General features: G+C 30.7%; 2 protein-coding genes across 14 annotated transcripts; both read left to right on the top strand.

Moving 5' to 3' along the window:
- The first annotated feature begins 6,454 nt into the window (after positions 1-6,454).
- On the top strand, positions 6,455-8,624 carry LOC145038190 (uncharacterized). Of its 7 annotated transcripts, XM_078986702.1 has the most exons (7): positions 6,460-7,159; positions 7,226-7,272; positions 7,401-7,468; positions 7,555-7,601; positions 7,805-7,878; positions 8,022-8,269; positions 8,390-8,624. In XM_078986702.1, the coding sequence occupies exons 1-7, from the start codon at positions 7,083-7,085 to the stop codon at positions 8,435-8,437; spliced, it is 609 nt and encodes a 202-aa protein (XP_078842828.1). In that variant the 5' UTR covers positions 6,460-7,082; the 3' UTR covers positions 8,438-8,624. The 7 variants fall into 7 exon arrangements, 1 of the variants encoding a protein (XP_078842828.1); XR_013679273.1 differs by lacking the exons at positions 7,226-7,272; positions 8,390-8,624 and having other exon boundaries at positions 6,456-7,159; positions 7,555-7,666; positions 7,805-7,921; positions 8,022-8,135; XR_013679281.1 differs by lacking the exons at positions 7,555-7,601; positions 8,390-8,624 and having other exon boundaries at positions 6,455-7,272; positions 7,401-7,452; positions 7,805-7,921; positions 8,022-8,135.
- LOC145038236 (uncharacterized) lies at positions 8,429-13,554 on the top strand. Of its 7 annotated transcripts, none has more exons than XR_013679288.1 (14): positions 8,429-8,543; positions 9,369-9,391; positions 9,486-9,622; positions 9,748-9,801; positions 9,879-9,938; positions 10,006-10,266; positions 10,654-10,738; positions 10,831-10,906; positions 11,005-11,175; positions 12,038-12,081; positions 12,437-12,557; positions 12,746-12,850; positions 12,935-13,102; positions 13,179-13,554. XR_013679288.1 is itself a non-coding variant. In XM_078986703.1 (11 exons), exons 6-11 carry the CDS (start codon positions 10,230-10,232, stop codon positions 13,214-13,216), a joined length of 528 nt encoding a protein of 175 aa, XP_078842829.1. In that variant the 5' UTR covers positions 8,429-8,543; positions 9,369-9,391; positions 9,486-9,622; positions 9,748-9,801; positions 9,879-9,938; positions 10,006-10,229; the 3' UTR covers positions 13,217-13,554. The 7 variants fall into 7 exon arrangements, 1 of the variants encoding a protein (XP_078842829.1); XR_013679289.1 differs by having other exon boundaries at positions 12,038-12,053; XR_013679284.1 differs by lacking the exon at positions 12,038-12,081.
- The last annotated feature ends 7,417 nt before the right edge of the window (positions 13,555-20,971 follow it).

A 20,971-nucleotide genomic window follows, 5' to 3' on the forward strand; every position in this document is an offset into this window, starting at 1 on the left:
AATCGATCCTATATCCGAAGCATATGGGATACGATTCATGCTATAATATTTTTATTTGCCATGTTCTCATAATTCGAACTATGAAGTGGGATGTCGTAATCATAATCGAATTTTGAGAAAGCAACATATATAGAAATTCCTTATGTTGAACCATTTCAACATAACATTCATATATATTCTTGACTAAAGTTGATTAAAATCTCAATCTAAGCTTGTAGAATTGAAATGAAGTATAAATTTCTCTCCCTTAATTATAGTAAAACAACTTTTTCAAAGCGAGTTGAAACTTTTTGTTCTCTATAATTAACATTGCTAACTTTCAACATAATCATCATGCTCCCACTAGCATAATGATTATTATCTAACTAGCATAACACTTTATGCTCCCACTAGCTTTGACATGTACCTAGAAATCAGTCAGACTTTAGATACTAGATTGCCCTGATAAGACTTTATCAAATCATACACCTGGAGTCTAACCCTTTCCTTAGATAGCTCACATGTGAGTCTAAACTTTTTCCATTCTCATTAGTTAGTGTGTCGGTTAACCACACACGCTCCACTAACGACATGAGAATGCAAACTTCACACTTGCTATCCACTTAAATCTACTTAGTGAAAGAGTTTCCTCACTATCATTTTCATGAATCGGAGAGAAACCTTATGACACTTAGATTTAATGGTGTATGTGTTCTTATTCATGTGAATTGTCAAAACCATAGTCACAAGACAAGGATAATGACAAATCCAAACTCATATGGACTGAACTCAATCTAATTTCTTGCCACCTGGCAGCTCAAGGGCCTGCTATTGCTTCCAAGTTGTTATGCAACCAGTTGAGAACTCTTAGAACTCCAATCCAAAACCAAATTTAACTGGAATGGGCACAGAATATGTCAACACGATAGGTTACAAACCTCAAGTCGTGGTCTAGTGATTAATAAAACTCTTGATTAGTTCTTGGATCTATCTTAAGATCCTTTTAAGACTCCCACTGACCTCTTGACATATAAGATTCTCTTTGTCAAGAACCATTCCTTGACAAAAAGAATATTCAAGAGTTAGTGCAGATTCTTATCAAGTTAAACACTTCTCACAATTGGTCTTAGTTGGTCTTTGTTTTATCCAAAACATCACAACTTACCAATTTCAAATGTACAAGAGTAAGAACACATTTTACTCTACATTTAACAAGAGTTTTAAACCTTTCTTAAGATTATGTCACTCAAGGCTTAATCATGGAGTATGACTCTAAGATTTAATTTTGGAACGAAGTATAATTTATCTTTTGATCTAACCATTTCAACAATTCACGATTCCTCTCCTTAGTCAAATAAAATGAACTAAGGTGTCCTCAGAGGATCAATTGTGACATGGTTTCATAATCACTAAGATAATCATAACACAAAATACACAAGTACTCTCCTATCTCTTCAGATTGGAGAAACTTTTATCTTTCTGCCTTATTTGATTCTTCTTTTTCATTTTGCCATACATTTAAACTTTTCCAATGTTTCAGAATTACACTTAAACTTGTAAGCATAATCATATTTACTAAACTTTAGTAAATCTTATCAACCTTTGTGGTGGACCTGACCAGCACACAACCAAGTGTACCCAATCCTTTAGTCCTTCACTTGACTCACATGCGAATGTGAACAAGGAATTAGTCTTAATTTACCAAATATGAAAATTCTCATTCATCACACAATACAACTTGCATGATTCCAAGTTTCTATTCAACTGAAACTTGGGTGATGAGAATCTTTCCTTATTTGGTAAACTATGACACTACCACAAATGAAAGAATCAAATCCATTTCCTATATTGCTTATCAATGGAAACATATAATCAACAATTTTTCACAAATGCCATTGTAAGGATACTTAAAATAAATAAAATCAAAACCATTTTTCTTTTATTTTAAAACTTTGCGGAAAAATTAATCCTTACAATCCATATGGAAAACTTGTTGTTATCTATTCCTAAGCAATATATCATAACTCTTAAGTAATAGCTCAAAATTCTGATCACCGAACCATGCCATCGAAATCCATCTTCTCGATCAGAATCAGCATAAACTTCATTTAAGTTTCTTCACTTTTTCTTTGATTCTTAAAACATCAACATGTGACCTCGTCACATTATGCAATAAGAATCTCAGAATAGAAACTTAATAGAGTTAGACAATGGACTTTACCTGAAGTAGAGTCAAACCTATTGACTTTACCATCCTTAAGATGTTTCAGGTAAATTTAGCAACTTCGCAACCAAAATCTTTCCGTTGGCAACAAAATCATATGGACTCTTTGGAAACGTACATGGAACTATCACAGACTTAACCTTTCTCTTTACCATTTGGTCAACCGAGTTGACTTTGGCCGATCCCTTTCCATTGGGGAGAGAAAGTTTTTCCTGGACCTCCAATGTCACCATTTTCAATGTCCAAATAGGTTTGGAAAGTAGACCTTCCAATCCAATTTGCTTTACTAATGCTCCAAATCATTGTTGATTTAGCATCTTCGAGAAAATAGGTAATATCATTAAGGGTCTTGTCGCGACCTGTCATTAGGGAGTGACTGAAGAACCAAGTCAGCAGCCAGCTACCTCGAGACTTCGACACCCGACTCTCCCGACTTGTCAATATGTGGCTTAATCCCCAAGATCTAAGCACATATAAACTTTTCTTGCCAATAGGGATTGAGTGACTTAGAACTTATCAAGTCTTAAAACTTGTGGGATAGGGAGATTTATTGGAGGAGGTGGATTAAGTGAAGTATGATTTTTGGTCCCACAAATGCCCAACAAAGGGATTGGTCTTTCACCTTCATTGCCATTTGGGATATCATCTTCATTAGGAAGCTTGTTCCTAAAAATTTGGGAAGACCATAGCTGTCTAAACTAGACATCTATAATGGGAGAAATTCAAGTTAGTTGATTTAAAGTCCTTAATACAACACCCAATATGAAGTATTAAGGCTATGAACCAATAACCTATTTATAACTGGAAGAGGGATGCCGTAATCCAAGTTATAAAATAGTTAAAGGTAGGCAAATGACGATTTACCAATTTCCACCATGAAAACGAAATATTTTATTATTAGGTTTTATTGGTTTTGAAACTCCTAGATCTTTTGAGATACATTGAACTTTTCAATGGCATGTTTGAATCTCGATTGTGCCCCTTCAAATTTGTGACTGTGATGCTGGGGATCACAAACAAGGTGTGAATAACCATACAAATTGACTTGGTACCCTTAACAATATTACCTAATCGATGTGCCGGTTAACCACACACGCTCCACCGATCTATAATAAAGTCAAGTTACCCTTTTCCACTCTTACTAGTCCATATTAGTGTGCCGGTTAACCACACACGCTCCACTAACGACTTGGTAAGGTAAAAAGTGTAATTTTATGGGCTAGCACATTTTTCACATTTTCCTAAGTAACTAAGATTGGGAATTTATAAGTGTTTAGTTACTTAGTATTTTTCATTATACTTTTAATGAAGGGAAGATTATAGTCCATTCCTACCCGTTCGGCTAACGACCCTCCACCAGTCAAGGAAGCGGTGGGTGAGAGTGGACACCCATTAAACTGCCATTTTATAGGCAGTAACCTTATACCCCCCTTATAGATCGGCTTCGTGAATGAGGCCTACTAACGGTAAGATTGACTTCCTCTTATACATATCTATATAATTAAAATTATAATAATAGTATAAGGGTTGAATTTTAAACTTTTTTAAAATTTCAATGTTCAATTTTGGAATTAAAGTATACATGAGGAGTAACTTTCAAATTCCAAAACTTGAGGGAAAGTTTTGAAACTATTTCAAGACTCTTTAAATCATAACTTATGAGTTTAATGGCTCATTAAAATGAAGACTCTTCATTTTAATGTAACCCCTTATTCTTTAAAAACACTTTAAAGAAGTGTCTCTTCAACATCCATAACTCGAGGACAAGTTATGGAGTCATTAAAGTATTTAATGGAAAAAACTCTTACATTTTATGTAACCTACAAAACTTTTATGAGTTTTTAATATTCATAAATATGACTTTTCACATACCTTGAAGACAAGTTACGAAAACATATTTTATGAACTTCTTTTAGACTAATATGGATTAAAAACAACTAAAACATAATTTTTCATTATCAATCTAAACTAACTCATAAATCAAGGAAACATAAAATTCTTGAAAATTCATAACTTGAGGACAAGTTATGAACTCCATAAAATTTTCAACAAGATCATGAATTATATCAACAAACTATTTGCACACAATTCCTATGATCTAACAAAACTCATAAGCATGATCATTCATAATCAACAATTTTCAAGAATAACATGAACACATATAAACTTGAAACTTCTATTATGGCATTGAAATTGGTTTAACATAATCATTACCACATTCAAAACAAGTTTTATAAGCCCAAAACAGTCAAAAGTAATGATTCTAGACCAATTTCAGCACCAAAACTCAAAAATATGCTGTCTGGGGGTCCAACTCGTCGAGTGCATGAACAAACTCGGCGAGTTGGATGCATTTTGCCTTGGACTCGGTGAGTCTGCTGGGCAGACAACACCAAAAGTCGATTTTTAAGCAGTTTAAGCAAGTACAACAAGAAAACAAGCCTAGGCTCTGATACCACTATTGGGTTTTGAGCAATCTAACACTCCTAAGTGTACATGCAACCCTAAATACCTTGGATCTATGTTTTCTCTATTATACATGCAAATATCAACTTTCCAAGGTATTATACTATTCTAGCATACAAACCTTTGAATAACACAAGTTAGAATAACATACCTTTTGTTGGTGCTTGTCTTCATGGAGCTTGAGTGCCTAGTGCCCCAAGTGTGACACCTCAAATGGTTCACACAACACCATAAGCACTTGGAATAACTTAGAGAGAAATTAGAATACTTCATGAAATCGTTTTGCCCTCACCCTCACACATAGTGTACGATTTCTTGAGCCATGGGATTCTTTTATATGGTGGATATTATGGTTACACCATGTAACTCGTGACTTTACCCATTCCTTATGCTCCATGGATTTTAACCTCCATGGATCATCCATGGGTCACCCCATGGACTTAGTCCAACATAAGGAATCTTGGATCACAAGCCCACATATATAAGAATGAATAATTTACACAATCAACCCATATATTTAATTAGTCTCCTTTTGATCACTTAATTAATTCCAAATTAATTCTTGATCAATACTAATTAAATAACCTTATTAATATATTAGAACTTATAATATATTAATAAACCTTAAGTGTTATTTCTCTCATTTTAGTCTATCCAAGTGCATGATGCCATGCAACCCAAATGGACCATGTCGGGTCGGGTCAAGTTTTACCAATTATAGTTATGGACTTAGACATTAATCCAACAATAGTTTCCCAAGAACCTGAGAACTAAAAGTGGAGCGTTAGATAAAAAAACTAAAGGCCATGATTAAGGGTGGTATTTTTGTAAATAAGATGAAAATCCAAGAGATGGGGGCTTCAAAATTAAATGGCATTAGGGGCATTTTAGGGTTATAGAAATTGAACATACACAAATCTCCAGATCAACATTCCTCATCAGATCTTACTCGGTCATGCACACATATAGTCATCTTCATCACTCTGTTTCAGATCTAGATCCAATATTGATTCATTTTTCATGGCTGCTGATCATCAATCAATATGAAATCCCAAATCCTCCAAAGGTTGAGATTGATCTCGTTTATTAGGATGCCAAAAGTCTTCATGAATAGTTGGCTCAAAATCAGATCTTAAATTATCCCCACTCATTGAATGCTCTTCCATGTTTATTGTTCCCTCTTTCCTTTGTCCCCCAACACCCCTCCCCTTGCATCATCGTTGCTACACTGGAGAATAAGGACCATGAAGACCAATGGCCCTAACACATCGGCCATCGCAATGCTACCACGAAAACTGAAGTTGTAGGAAGACAAGAAGACTACTCTGAGCCTTAAGGTCTTGAAATCGTATGTTCGAGTCTTTTCTCTCTTCTCTCAACATCTAGAATAATAGAATCTATAAGCCTTCTCTTATTTTCATCGATTTTGACATTTTGTGTAAGTTTTGAGTTTGAGTTTGTTGAATCAGGTATTGTTATCAATTGAATGATTTGAATTTGCATTCTTTCATATGAATTTGCATTCACTACTAGAAAAACAGCCTTTTACGACGTGCAATTTATGATACGCAGTGATTTACGATACGCAAAAGTGTGTGATCTAAAAATAATGTCATCTCTGTATAAATTTTAAGGATCTAGGGCGCGCATTCTTGCGAGCCCTTAAATTAGTATCTAAAAAGAAAACACGGAAGGCGCCTATAATAAAATGTGTATCGTCTGAGGATGTCGCTTTATAAATTTTAATAGAAACGCGCGTTCCATCCTTTAATAGGTAGGGTAAAATGAAATCCGAAAAAATTAAAAACCCCACCTTCCTTTTTCTTCCTTTCCCTCTTGACCTAATTATCAACACTCCTTCCTTCCCCCTCCCGACATTGACTGCCGCCTACTTCTTCCCTCACACTTCCTGGTCGTCGACATCGATCAAGGCAGCACGCCACCAGCCAACAACCTTCATTCTCTCCTTCTCCTTTTCTCTGTAAACCCTAATCCACCTCCACCACTACCGAAACCCTTTTGTTTATCCTAAAGGAATAACACAACCAAGCTCGTATCTCAGATCAAGTACTCCGGCGTGGAGTTAAAAATTGAGGGCCCTCTTCAGATTCACATCCTCGCTGACGTGCAAGTATCATTATCTAGGGCTTTTTCAAGGAGTACTCTACCTCAACTCACCTGTGACCTCAGATCATCTCTTTCCACCGACGACCTTGGGCTCACTTCACCTCACCAGAGACTGCAACGATTGCTCAAGTTTACAAGCCCTAGATTAGATTAAGGTAAATCTTGGTTTACAAGCCCTACTCTATCATGACCTCGACACTCCTCAACAACACCACTAATTGGATCTCCAGAAATGTATAGGGCCTTGGTACTATTAAAGACGCTTCTAAATGGTGGAGTATATTAAATGTCTCTCCTATTTGGCAAGATTGAATATTCTACCTTCTCGCTCTTCTTTGTAGCCTCACTGCGATTGTCGCTATGGTGATTTATCTTTTTGATTTTGTTACAGTTTCCATGATTTGTTGAGTTTCATGTTTTTGTTCCTAGGGTTCGTTTTAGAGCGTTACCTTTTTTCCTACCAGTAAAACTGAGAAGTTAAGTCGCTAAATTCGATTGATTCATAACAGATTCTGATCTCTATATTTACTCTTGTAATAATTGATTAAAATGAGTAGTATGAAGAAGATTACTCATAAATTTCATGATTTTGTGACATCTACAGATGCAATTGATTCAAATTCAGCAAACAGTACAAGACTATGCTATCAACAAAAGTATCATCTACAACATGTATTTCTCGCTATTATTTTGTGTAAAATAGAATAATCGAATTCAGCAAACAATACACTTTTTTTTATGTATTTACCCTTTTTCAGATTCCTGTGGACAAAGTCAAAACATATTCCTTTCAGCTTTTCATTGAGTAATCAAATTGCATTGGTTAACCATAATCTTCACAACCAATGACATCATTGTCAACCATATTCGGTTCATGAATACTTTTCCTCTACAAATAAAAGATCATCTTCCTCTTTTAGTGACTTTTTCTAGAGAAAATTGTGCTTTTAACTTTGTTACATTTTTATATATTATGTTCCAAAATTTATCATTTTTTTTATTCAACAGGTCAAGTTGTGACTGCAGGGTGAGACAAATAGATAAAATGTTGGGATTCAAGGTCAACAAAGACTCTTACCGCTGTAAATACTGTTAATACAGGGGTCAAATCTATATCACTAAGTGGTCCCTTTTCTTTATCCTCTGCATTTAAAAATTTGATATCTTCATCTTGCAGTGCCAAATTCGTTAACTTTGTGATGATGTTTTTTTTTTTATTGTGTAGATTATTTGATTTCAAAGGTGATCAAGGTTCTTCCACAAGAGATTGAGACACTAAGAAAACCAAAATGGGATGATGTGTTGGTGAGCCAATATTTTTCTGATCTAAAAGAAGTCAAAAAACAGGGGCGAAAAGAGAGAAGGAACAAGGAAGCTCAGGGTGTTCTTGCAGCTTCAACTGCTGTTGCTGCAGCTTCTTCCAGGATTTCATCTTTCTGGAAAGATACAATTAAAGAATCCGCTCACTATGAGGTAGTTGACTCTCATTCTGTTAAAAAAATAGTAGAATTAGATGCAAGAAGTAGCAACATACTTTCATTGATCTGTTTTCATAATGAAATGAAGTTATATTGATTCTTATTTTGTGTTCAGAATAAGTTGAAGATAAAAGCTCTTGGAGGGAGATCTGCAGTTCATTGATTCTTCACCATCAACTTTAGATTACAAAGGGCATTCTAGGGTTTGTGATGTTTTCAGACAGGAGGAAACAGTTTTGAATCCGGTTATTATATGTTCTAGTTGCAAGGTTAGCTTAACCTTCAATAACGGAAATGAATAGTTCTAATCTCTTTTTTTTATTATATGGTGATTAATAGTTCTTTTTCAATTTTGTATGTGAATCCTAATGCCCCTCCTGACCTTGGTAGTATGCTTAGTTTCTGATACAAAACAAAACATTAATACTTATCACTTGTCAATTGTCATACTCAATTGGAATCGGAATTCGCGATACCATTCCATGGTAAAAATCTTTACCTCAACCCGTGGTTGTCCTGCAAGAAGCTTAGAAACAGCTGTGCTACTGCATGACCAGCTTCATGTCGAGCCACTACTGCTTTCTCAGTGCCTTGTAACTTGGTTGTTTTCTTTTCAATCCCCTGTTTATTATCAAAAAGTAAATCATATAATGCATATAAAATCTTTTTAATTTACAAGAAAAAGAATATAATTACAGCAATGGAACTCTCCACTGCTTGGATAAAGTCCATTTTCTCCACCACTAGTTTACTTTGTCTCCCTGCCAACAAAGCCGCTTCATTTACTAAATTAGCAAGGTCTACCCTGCATACCAAACCAAAAAATATATTTCAAAAAAAGAACAAGGGTAGTTTTGGAAATAAAAAAAGATGATTTTTTTTATTACCCGGTGAAACGGTGGTCATGGAAGCAATTTTAGCAAGGTCAACATTCTCTCCCAAAGGGAGCTCTTTCTTGTAAACATGCACATTCAGAATAGCTTGTCTTCCAACCCTATCCGGTGTTTCTACCTAAAATAACAAAAACTTAAGTTACCATTTTTGTTGTTCTTTTTAAAAAAAAAAAAATAATACAATGTTTCCCTTGTTTGCAGCCACAAAGTTGGCGCATGTAAAGGTTGGTGAGATTAATACGAGTTTCTTCCATCCCATTTTTTATTTTTTTCTTTTTTCATTAAACTTTATTTTTAATAAATAATCGTATCATATAGTGCAATTATGGTCACTGTCAAAGCACATTTCATCCTACTTGTGGCAAAAGTACTGGATTCTTTATGAATGTGAGAACAAGTGGTGGAAAAATACAACACAAGGCTTACTATGAGACGCACAGGTGGAGAGGACAAAGGTGATATATTATTATTATTATTTACCATAACATTAATCACTATCAACCTTCTTGTTTTTTTGTTTCTAATTTTTATCAAATATTATACTAGTTTCTTACAATACTTTATTTGTTGCTTATTCTAGTCCGAGACTCAAAAACATGGAGTTGAAGAATGGAATTCTCTGAATAAAGTCAGGGTAAGTTATATTGTTGTTTATAAAAACATTATTTGAATCCAAAATCATAATTTTTTTTTCTTAAAATTGTCATGCAGGTTGAATTGGAGAGATTACGCCTCATCTGTGAGAGAATTATCAGACGTGAGAAATTGAAGGTAAGCCACATATTTGATTATACATACATACATAGACTAACTGATGGGATTCTGTTGATGATTGTAGCGTGAATTGGTGATTTGTTCACATGACATGCTTCGTTGGAACAGAGAGTCAGTATGTTTATCTTCTTCATCTATACCCCCCCCCCCCCCCCCCCCCCCCCCCGGGTGGGGTTTGCACTGGTTGTGTGTCACCAGATGTTAGTTCAGAATCAGCTACAACTTCCTTAAGAGGAGGATACACAAATAGCTACAAATCATGCAGTGAAACCATCATCCAAAGATCTGATGACAGAGCTTGGACACCAAATTCTTTTCTTTACAAGTAACTATCTTTATCTTCTGGGATATGCATCTCACAACCATTTGTTTCTATGACCTCTTATGTTTAGAAAATAGAGAAAAGTGGAGCTGCTTGTTTGGATAAACTCATTATGACATTATGTGTGATTTCCTTCTTCAAAACTCAGTCAATTTTATTGCACCATAACTAACTATTTCCATCAACCAAATTGTTATCATATCTTGAGAAATATACAATCTTTTATGTAATAGGTAGAAAACTAGATCTCATGCTTATGCCTTTTTGTTGTAAATGACATATTAATTACATGTCTTGTGGTTTATTGTAAGTTACATATAATGATGATGAGATTGTTTTATTAATTAACTAGTTGATTGTTCCTAATGCAATTTGATTTTCACTGATTAGGTGCGAAACAAAAGCTGGCAGAATTTATCTTTGAATCGGGTAATATGTGCTGTGCAGATTGTGGAACTCCAGATCCAAAATGGGTGTAAGTCCTAATTTTCAGATGCATGCTTGTAGTTCGACATCAAAAATAAACCCTCTCCTCTTTCTTCATAAACTCCATGTTTGGGTGTCCAGATCTATAAGTTTTGGAGCATTTATATGCATCAAGTGTTCACGGGCACATAGAAGCCTTGGGGTTCATATATCAAAAGTAAGCCCTTGTTTCTTAATTTCTCAACTTTCTCAACTTACCACATCAATTATATACCAAATATTTACAATGAAGTTGACTCCACACTCCACACATAGGTGTTATCAGTAAATCTAGACGAGTTGACACATGAAGCACTCAAACAGTGTCCTTATGCCAAGAAGCACTCAAACAGTGTCCTTATGCCAAGTATCAGCCATGCATTTCACAACAGCTGTAAAAAGAAAGACAATGAACACAAACCACCTCCTAAGACTAGCAACTCAATGGTAATTACTAATTTGTTTGTGTTAATTGTTATAATATTATATATATATATATATATATATATATATATATATATATATATATATATATGTTTGATAATTTATGTATAGGTAGGTATGATTCCTTCTAGACCTTTAAAACTTCTCAACACTTCTAAGTTTATCTTCTAAATTCCCATTGCATCAACAGAAAGCCTACACCCAACAATCCCATCTATACTTCCATCAGAAACCATAACAGGAAGCTCCCACACAGGCAAAAGTAGCCTTGAATCACACAAACAAACCCCTTCACGAGCCCCTGAAAACACCGGTTCAACTTCTTGTACAACTAAACCCACCAAGGGCAGCTTCACCAGATCCTCAAAAGCCTCATTAGCTTCATTAACACATAGCAGCAACTTCACCAGATCCAAATCAGTTAAAAAAGTGTTCCAATATTTCCCTTGGTGTGTTGGACTCCAACAATTGAATACAAATCTACTTAGGCCAACTGTTTTGAATAACCCGCACTTAAAGGATTGTGATTGCCACAATGTGTATACACGGGCTTCAATAATAACGTAGGCCAACTGTTTTGTAGATATGGTCAAATTGACTTTAAAATTCAAACTACTCCCACCTTTGTATAAGCATAAATAGTCATTAAACTAGTCTTAATACTTTGATTATTTAAACTATCTTTTGAAATGAACATAAACGTTAATCAATGGGCCATGGATTTTGATTCAACGAAAAAAGATCCCATACATTCCATGGGTCCATGGGCCCATTAATTATCCTAAACAGGGCTTATAAAAAATAAAGACAAAGTTCATTCAATTATTTATAAAAGTACTAAATAGAAGCATTATGTTGTGTGCAGAGAAATAATGCAAGTTGTAAGATTCTCACCTTAATTTCAGTGAGGTCATTCCTTTTTCTTTTTGTCTGATTGTGTTTTTTTATTTTATTTTAGTTTTAGTACTTAACTAATCATTTTCTTTTTATTATGTTTCACTTTCTTCTTCATTTTTTTTGTCAGTTTTGGGTCTTGTTTGATATGATGGAATGGAATGAGCATAGTAATGGAATTGATTGTTACATTCCATTATCATGTTTGGCTTGATTGATAAAATGGAATGAGACATTCAAACATGTTTTTTTGTTATGTACAGTTAGATAAGTAAATGGATATAAATTGGCAGATAAGGAAAAAAAAATATTATTTTATAAAATTGAACTTTATTCAGCTAAGGCCTTATTGTTTTGTTGTGTTTTGCAGATAATTCATGATTTAGATCATCTAGCCACAAAGGTTTGTAGGAACTACATCGATCGTCTTCTCGGAAACCAATTTTGGAAAGGATCTTGCTTCTCTTTATCCCCTCTGGCAGAAGATACAAGTAAGTTCTTTCATTTTTTGAGTATTAAGATTAATCACAATTCTACAACTTTTTTTGTGTCATCTCAACTCTAACTTAAAAACCCAAAAATCTTTGTATCTTCACCATAAGAAAACCTTTTCCTCGTGTTAGTCGTCAATGGGTCCAATCCCATTATTATGCTCATTCAATTCCATCATATCAAACAGAACCCAAAACCTATAAAAAAAATGAAGAAGAAAGTGAAACATAATCCTATTGGAATTTGGTTTAGTTTTTATGTTGACACATATATTGAAGCTGCATACAGTCAGGTTAGTTATAATAAATTTTATTTCAATGAATGGATCTTCATTAGTGTCTTTTCACCAATCTTGTCCCAATGGTAACCATTACAGCACCTCTACATTAACAGTTGATCTGTTGTGAACCAAGAGTTGTTGTGGAAAGAGAAGTGCTTTTGGAAGACTTATCACTTTGAACTAGAAACTCATCCCTTGCACCACTTTCTGAATGCAACATTCCATACTATAAGTAGAACCCCACTAAGCGTACATCAATACAAGGTCTTTTTTAACACCTAAACATATTAAATTTCATAATTATTATTTATTACATTAATGCTTTTAATTTGTTCTTTAGTTGCTTACACCATCAGTTCTCATTGGTCGATTGGTTAATGCCCACCAACATCTCCTAGCACTAAGGATATCAGATTATCTTGGAATACACCAAGTTTTGTGATATTTCCAATACCAATGATAAGGAAGAATTACAATCTGATGTTATGGAAGGAGTCAATCTCTTTGGGAAGTAATGGAGCCAAAAGAAGGTAGTATACTCTAGGTGAAGTTTGTTATTATTCTATTGGTGATTTGAAGCATGGATTTGATGCCTCCTGCAAGTGAAGTTACTTAGTTGGAATTTAATGTACATAGTAGATTAGATGCAAATTTATATATGGTAAGAAATAGAATTGTATGACATTAAATTTATGCAATGGATTCTATTTTTTGTATATGATATTTTATTTTCTATTATGAAATATTAAATACAAATTTAATTTGAGAATAGGTAAACCGATAAAGAATATTTTTTTTCTGAACATTTAAATTATGATACGCAAAAATGTGTGTCATCTTCATTTATGACATGGCCTTTCTTGACAGGGGCTTTCTTGATACGCATTGCGTGTCATTAACACGCGCGTCGTAAGGTTACGACACACGAATGTGTGTCGTCTTCCTTGACGCGCATTGTGTGTCGTAAACGCGCGTCGTAATTGCGCGTCGTCTCTCTTTATGACAGGGCCTTCCTTGACGCGCATTTGCGCGTCGTCTGAGCCTTTTACGACGCGCAATGAGCGTCGTAAAAGGCTGTTTTTCTAGTAGTGATTTACTGGATGACTTGAATCTGTTTTGCAATTTCCTATTTTGAGATTTTCAGATTGTGTAAGTTCTGGTTTTCAAATTTTATATCTATTAAACGACTTGAATTAGAGAATTTCCTTATAGTTTTTTATACAACTCGTTTAATGCATATATGCATATTTTATCGATTTCTGCAATTGTTTGATCAACATCATATTACATGTTACAATAAAGAATCATTTGCATATTTTCAAATAGTACATTAAAAAAATTGTATTCAAGTTAATGTCAAATATCTCATATATATGAAAAGTAAGCATATTTTCATAACTAAATAATATATATATGCAAAAATTTAGATATCAAAGTGCATATATGACAATGTATAATAGATTACAGGAAATTGTTGTTATTTGTTAAAATTCACACACACACACACACACACATATATATATATATATATATGATAGTAAGTTGTTATTGTTTATAAAAGTGCATACATATACTTACATATGTGTATATTTGTGTGTTTGTATACATCTAATTGCATATGTGATTATTACAGGATATATTCACATATGAATCAAATATAATTCACATGTAAATTAAATATGAATCACATGTTATTCACGTGTAATTCACCAGTGAATCATATACGAATTACATGTTATTCACGTGTAAATCTCATGTAATTCACATATAATTCACACATGATTCACATGTAAATCACAAGTGAATCACATATGAGTTACGTATGATTCATATGTAAATCACAGGTGAATCACATATAAAATACATGTGATTTACATATAAATCACAAGTTAATCACATATGAGTTATGTCTATATGCCCACATGCATTTTGTGTGAGTGTTCTTCGTTAATTAATATTTAAAAAATTTCTTGTGAATATCTCATTTGTATATTAAAAAATACAATCACATATGAAAATCACATTATATAATCACATTTGTATCTTACATGATATATACACATTACTTTTGTGAGTATTATTGCATTATTCATTTTTAAAATTTTCTTGTAGATTTGAAAGAATTTTGTTTAAAATGAAGTGGTAAAAACTGATAAATTGAAGAAAATATGGAAATATTGACAATAAGAAATGATAACACTTTGAAACTTTGTAGCATTTTTTATATTTTATTTTATATAAAAACAAATACTTATATTATTGTGTTTATAAATTATTAAATAAAACAAGTTTTTTTATGATTAAATATGAGCATTATAGTTTAAGAAATATTCATATACGAACTTGAAAAATATGCATATACGCACCTGAAAATGTTTTTTTTTTTGGTTAAAAAATTATAGTTTTTTTTTTTAATATTTTGGTTTTTTATATATTTATTGTTGTTTTTTAAATTTACGTTTTTATAAAGATGGTAGTTTTTTCAAAAAAAATTCAATTTTTTTAATTTCATTTTTCTAAAAATAATTAAAATCTGTATTTTAGAGAAATTAAAAATTATTAATTTTATAAAAAATCACAAAATTTTGATATACTATGTTAAATGTTAGACATTTTTCTTAATATTTCCAGTAACACAAATTTTTTTAACATTAAATAAAATTGGTAAGATGGTGATCATGCCCTTAATGAGTTAACTTTGATATAACAACCCATATTTAGTTCTCGGATTCTCGTAAAACTATGAGTTCTCAACGGATGTTTTATATATATATATATATATATATATATATATATATATATATATATATATATATATATATATATATATATATATATATATATATATATAACTAGGTTATTGTATTCTAACTATCTATTGTGAGGATGTAGTGTTGATCGTGGACAAATCATTTTAGTTATTTTAAGAAATTAATTAATACTTATTATTTAATTAAAATAATTGAAAAATACCATCTAATTTCGGTATAATGATATTTTAGTCAATTAAGATAAATTTAAAAATGAAAAATTCCAGATTTTTGAGATAATTAATTCTCTTGGATTTAAAAATTCTGATTGTTTTAATTAATTCGATTTTAATTGTAATATATCGTTCTTTTAGAATACTCTAAAAATGAAATTTTGTTTTGAATGTTATGCTTTAAGAATACATATCATTTTGTTATATACGAATATGTTACACATGATTTTGATTTTTACAATTATAATACATATGAATCTACCATACAAATATTTTTTCATGCATTCAAATAGAATAAACTTCATCGTCTATGAGAATCCAAATATATTGGATCTTCTACCAGAATCCAAAATACGTCAATCTTGTTTTTGAATCTGAAATGCACTTGAGAGAATTCATTTTCGCAAGCTCATTTCATTACAACCATAGAAAAAGTTCACATCACCTGGTCTTCTTTAAGAATCTTGAATAAATGAAGCAATTTGCTTGTATTAGAAAATTGTAACTAAAGACATTCTGATAGAATACATTAATACAAAGATATTCTGATAGAATATACTACATAATGTAACCAAAATTTCACAAAAACAAACCCATAGACAACAAAAACTCGTTTCACCTAAAATAAAAAATGACAAACATATGCCATAAGAACAAAACAGCTCCAAAACACTTTCAAAATAGAAACAATAAACCATAATCACAATTCCAAAAACTTTCAAAACAGAAACAATTCCTTACCAAATAAGACTATAAGCTATGTATATTAGATGATGCGAACAAAGAGAAACCGGAGGAACTTCAATAAGCATGATTTCTCAATTTACTTCTGTAAAACAAATTACTTTAATAATCATGACCCCCACTCAATTTACTGAAAGCATTTACTTTTGGAAAAAAAATTCCTTTTGATAACTCAATTTCAATAATCATACTTTCTTATTTTGTATACAACCGATAAACAATTAGGTCAAAAACAATTAAACAAAATTACTATGTGCATTCGAGATGGCGGCTTCTAACACAACCTAAAATTGAGATGGTAGAAATCAACTTTACATAGATATAAATGAGGAGAGGGAAGACACTTACCATCGTTAGAACGATTTCGTTTTGTTCGAAAGATATGTTGTCGATTTGTAGGAGAATGATTGCTCTGTGCTTTTGGAAATCGACATTAGCGTTTGAAAACGATTGCTTGGTGTTCGAAAGAAGTCGACATTTGAGGTGAAAGGAAGACTTCTCTGTGCGTTTGGAATGATTCCTTTGTACGCATGGTGGAGGCAAGTCAGAATCGAGATAGATCTTTGTCGCAGTCCATCAGTGTTTGTGGGAAAATAGGAGAAAGTGAGGGTTTAGACAGTGGTATGATTTAATGGTAACAACTCATTGTTTTAAGGGTGTTTTATGTATATCTATAATTTATGTTTAGATTAATCTCCTTCTCCCTATTCTTATAAATAAATAAGTCTATTATCATGTTAACAAGTGTCATTATATTAGAATCCTCATTAATATTATATGTCCCTATCATGCCACTTGTCAACATATTAATTATCCATTCCAAATTTCAAATTTTAAATTTCCCACCCTAATTATATTGAACTAGGCGAATACCCGCGCGTTGCACAGAAATACCTATATACTTGAAGTCTTTACATATATAAGTTTTTTTTAAATATGGCAATAACATTTTTGTTAAATTTGATATAATAATTCGTATACTAAATTGATATAATATATTGATTATTTTGCATTATATGATAATATATCCATCTATTATAATTTTATAATCTCAATCGTTTGAATGACTTCTATCTGTGAGTTACACATGAATAAAATTAAATATAATATATGGTTTAATGTTATTTATAGTTGTTGTTATTATTAATTAATTTTTAAAAATTTATTTGCTTAATATTTTAATTTATATCATTATACTTATTTAAAACATCAAACATTGTTTTTTGATTTTAAAGCTAACAATATAATCATTTATATAGAGTTATTTTTAACTATTGTCATTGTAAGTTATTTTAAGCTGCTTATTTGAAAACTTTTAACGATTATAAAAATATCTTTACGAAATAGTTTACTTAAATAGAGATTACAATTTAGTTTTTGTATTTATCACTACAATTTATCACTTTTAACTATTTATAAAATATTATGTGGTTTTTTTAAGTGAAACTAAAATTTATATTTAAGTTGACATTGTGATGTTATATTGAAATTAATAGTTTAAGTATTTTGTCAAAATTGTTCAAAGTTGTAGTTTTAAACTGATAATAGTGTACATAACACAACATATTAAATCTAATAAATTAAGTATAATATGTTAAAAATTAAAGACATAACTTTATAAGTAGAAATAAAGATATTATTAAAACTAAAATTTAGTATATTTATGATTACACTTTAGGTTTGATATTTATTTAACCTTATTAACCAACTTATAATCATTATTAGAAAGACACTACAATTAATCACTTCTAATTATTTACAAAATATTCTTTGGGTTGCTTCAATTCAACTAAAATTTATATTTTAGTTGACCATGTAATGTTATATTCAAATTAATAATTTTAATATTTTATACAAATTGTTCCAAAATTGTATCTTTAAAATGATAATGGTTTACATCCAACAATATATTAAAACTAATAAATTAAGTATAATATGCTAAAAGTTTAAAAAACATAACTTCATAAGTAGAAGTAAATATATTATTTTAATATTAAAATTTAGTTTATATATGATTACACTTTATGTTTGATATTTATTTAACCTTATTAACCAACTTATAATTATTATTAGAAAGAAATTGAAAAGTCATGGGAGTTTCAAATGAATGTGGTGAAAGGAATAACACATGGGAGTTTCAAATGAATGTGGTGAAAGGAAAAATGCTTCCTTTATAATATAGTATGATATGATATGATATGATATGATATAATATGATATGATTTTAAATTTATTCACATTAGTTATATTATATTAATAACATTATACTAATAAAAAAAATTAATACAGATTATAAGGTGATATAACTTCATATATTTATTTAAATCAACGATTATAACTATATATAACTAAAAAATATTTCTTAAGTAATAATTTATTTAAAATAATTGATTAATAATTTTGATTTTCTAATATAAAAGTGTAATTAATTTTATAATTGTGATTCTCACGTATTATAAACCAGTAGATTATGATAATATAAATCAACATTTTTTTGTTATCTCTCTCTCTCTCTCTCTCTCTCTCTATATATATATATATATATATATATATATATATATATGTGTGTGTGTGTGTGTGTGTGTATATATATATATATATACACATACACAGCGAGAAGGGGGGGGGGGGGGGGGGGGTTCATGATCAAACTTGGTTAACAGAGAGAACCAACGAACTAACTGTTAACCATCAGATCGGATTAATATAAAGTTCTTAAGATCAGATCGGATTAATATAAGGTTCTTAAGATCAACTCATATGATTAAATTAGGAACATAGAGATAATTTCTGATTAAACATAAATTAAACGAGGAATTGCGCATGTGTACATCATAACTACTTTTAGACATTAAAAAAATAAATTTTATTTAATCTTGCAAATATTTCATCGTTTTCAGATTATGAACCTTAACGTAACAAAGAGAGTTGATAAGTAAATCATTCCTCCAAAAATTATGTTTGACGTCAAAAATTTATCAAAAGAAAATTTCAAAATGTTGAAGCTCTCTTTCAAAAACAAAAAAAAGGGATTCATTTTATTGATGCATTGTTTGTTTCCTATTTGTTTCAGATAAACTTTCAAAATCAGACTCATAGATGTTTTTTTTACATTATCGTAACACAATTTACAACAAACTAAATGGTAACTGAGTTCAATATTTTAATTTTAGATAAACACAAAAATTCATCATTCATTCATCTATCATATGCACAATTATTTGAATATAAAACATTTCAAATTTATGTTTTCTAGTTATATATAAAAAGCATATGTATGAATAAAAAAAGAAATGGAATAAGTGATTCCATTCCATTAAATGATCATGTTTGGATGATTTTGTGTTACTTATAAGAAATATAATCTAAATACTTGAAAATTGGAAAGGAATCGATATCAAGTTTCAGGTTAATTCTATTATATTAATAAAAACATTTCAATTTCATGTTTCATCGTTATTTTTATTGGAATACTTGTGATGTTGATTATTGGGAACTAATAACTGCTTGGGATTGATATATTTTGGATTTATACAAAATTAGGTTCAGATGGAGATGTAGATGGATTATGAACGATTATACACTTAATAACGATTTGGTCAATAATAATCATAAAGTTGTATCATGTTCTGCTTATGATCGATTATACACTTAATAACGATGGAGATGTAGATGGATTATTAATGACTGTTGCTACTTATATATATATATATATATATATATATATATATATATATATATATATATATATATATATATATATATATATATATATATATATATATATATATATATATATATATAGTTCCTGTTGGAGATTTATGATTACACTGGACCATTTTACCCCTAATTATTGAGGATTGTTGTTGCATTTCAAGTAGAAAAAGAACTTACATGTATTGTGGATGGAGTACCAGTCACAAAGCTATACAATTAGCTGCAAGATGACAAGCTTCTTTACAATAATCAAATAAAATGGTTGGGATTTGTTTTTCTCTTATCGTCTTCTGAAAATACGTTTTCAATTTCAGTCATAAAAACACACTAAATGCATAAATATAGACAAAAGCAAATAAAAAATAAACAAATTGGTAGCCATCTTTTGTAGATGGCAATACGAGCATTTTGAGAAATTATTAAACTAGGAATAAATTACTCTCCATAAAGAAGTAATTCATTTAGACATTGTTTGTCAAACAAAATATTACATATCTATAAATGAAGTTTTTGAGTATATGGTATATTTATTCATATTAATATATATTCATATAAATATATACACTTGCATATAATGCATATACATATTCATATGTCGATTTGTCTATATATATATATATATATATATATATATATATATATATATATATATATATATATATATATATATATATATATATATATATATA

Source organism: Lactuca saligna, chromosome 1 (assembly GCF_052625555.1).
Source record: "Lactuca saligna cultivar CGN05327 chromosome 1, ASM5262555v1, whole genome shotgun sequence".
Classification (NCBI taxonomy): Eukaryota; Viridiplantae; Streptophyta; class Magnoliopsida; order Asterales; family Asteraceae; genus Lactuca; species Lactuca saligna.

Excerpts from the sequence above, each read along its gene's own strand:
- LOC145038190 (XM_078986702.1), top strand. The coding sequence starts at position 7,083 with ATGTCTCTCCTATTTGGCAAGATTGAATATTCTACCTTCTCGCTCTTC. Across the intron at positions 7,160-7,225 it reads TCACTGCGATTGTCGCTATG|GGTTCGTTTTAGAGCGTTAC; the intron begins GTGATTTATCTT and ends TTTTGTTCCTAG. Across the intron at positions 7,273-7,400 it reads CCTACCAGTAAAACTGAGAA|ATGCAATTGATTCAAATTCA; the intron begins GTTAAGTCGCTA and ends TGACATCTACAG.
- LOC145038236 (XM_078986703.1), top strand. The coding sequence starts at position 10,230 with ATGACAGAGCTTGGACACCAAATTCTTTTCTTTACAA. Across the intron at positions 10,739-10,830 it reads ACTCCAGATCCAAAATGGGT|ATCTATAAGTTTTGGAGCAT; the intron begins GTAAGTCCTAAT and ends TTGGGTGTCCAG. Across the intron at positions 11,176-12,436 it reads CTAAGACTAGCAACTCAATG|ATAATTCATGATTTAGATCA; the intron begins GTAATTACTAAT and ends TGTGTTTTGCAG.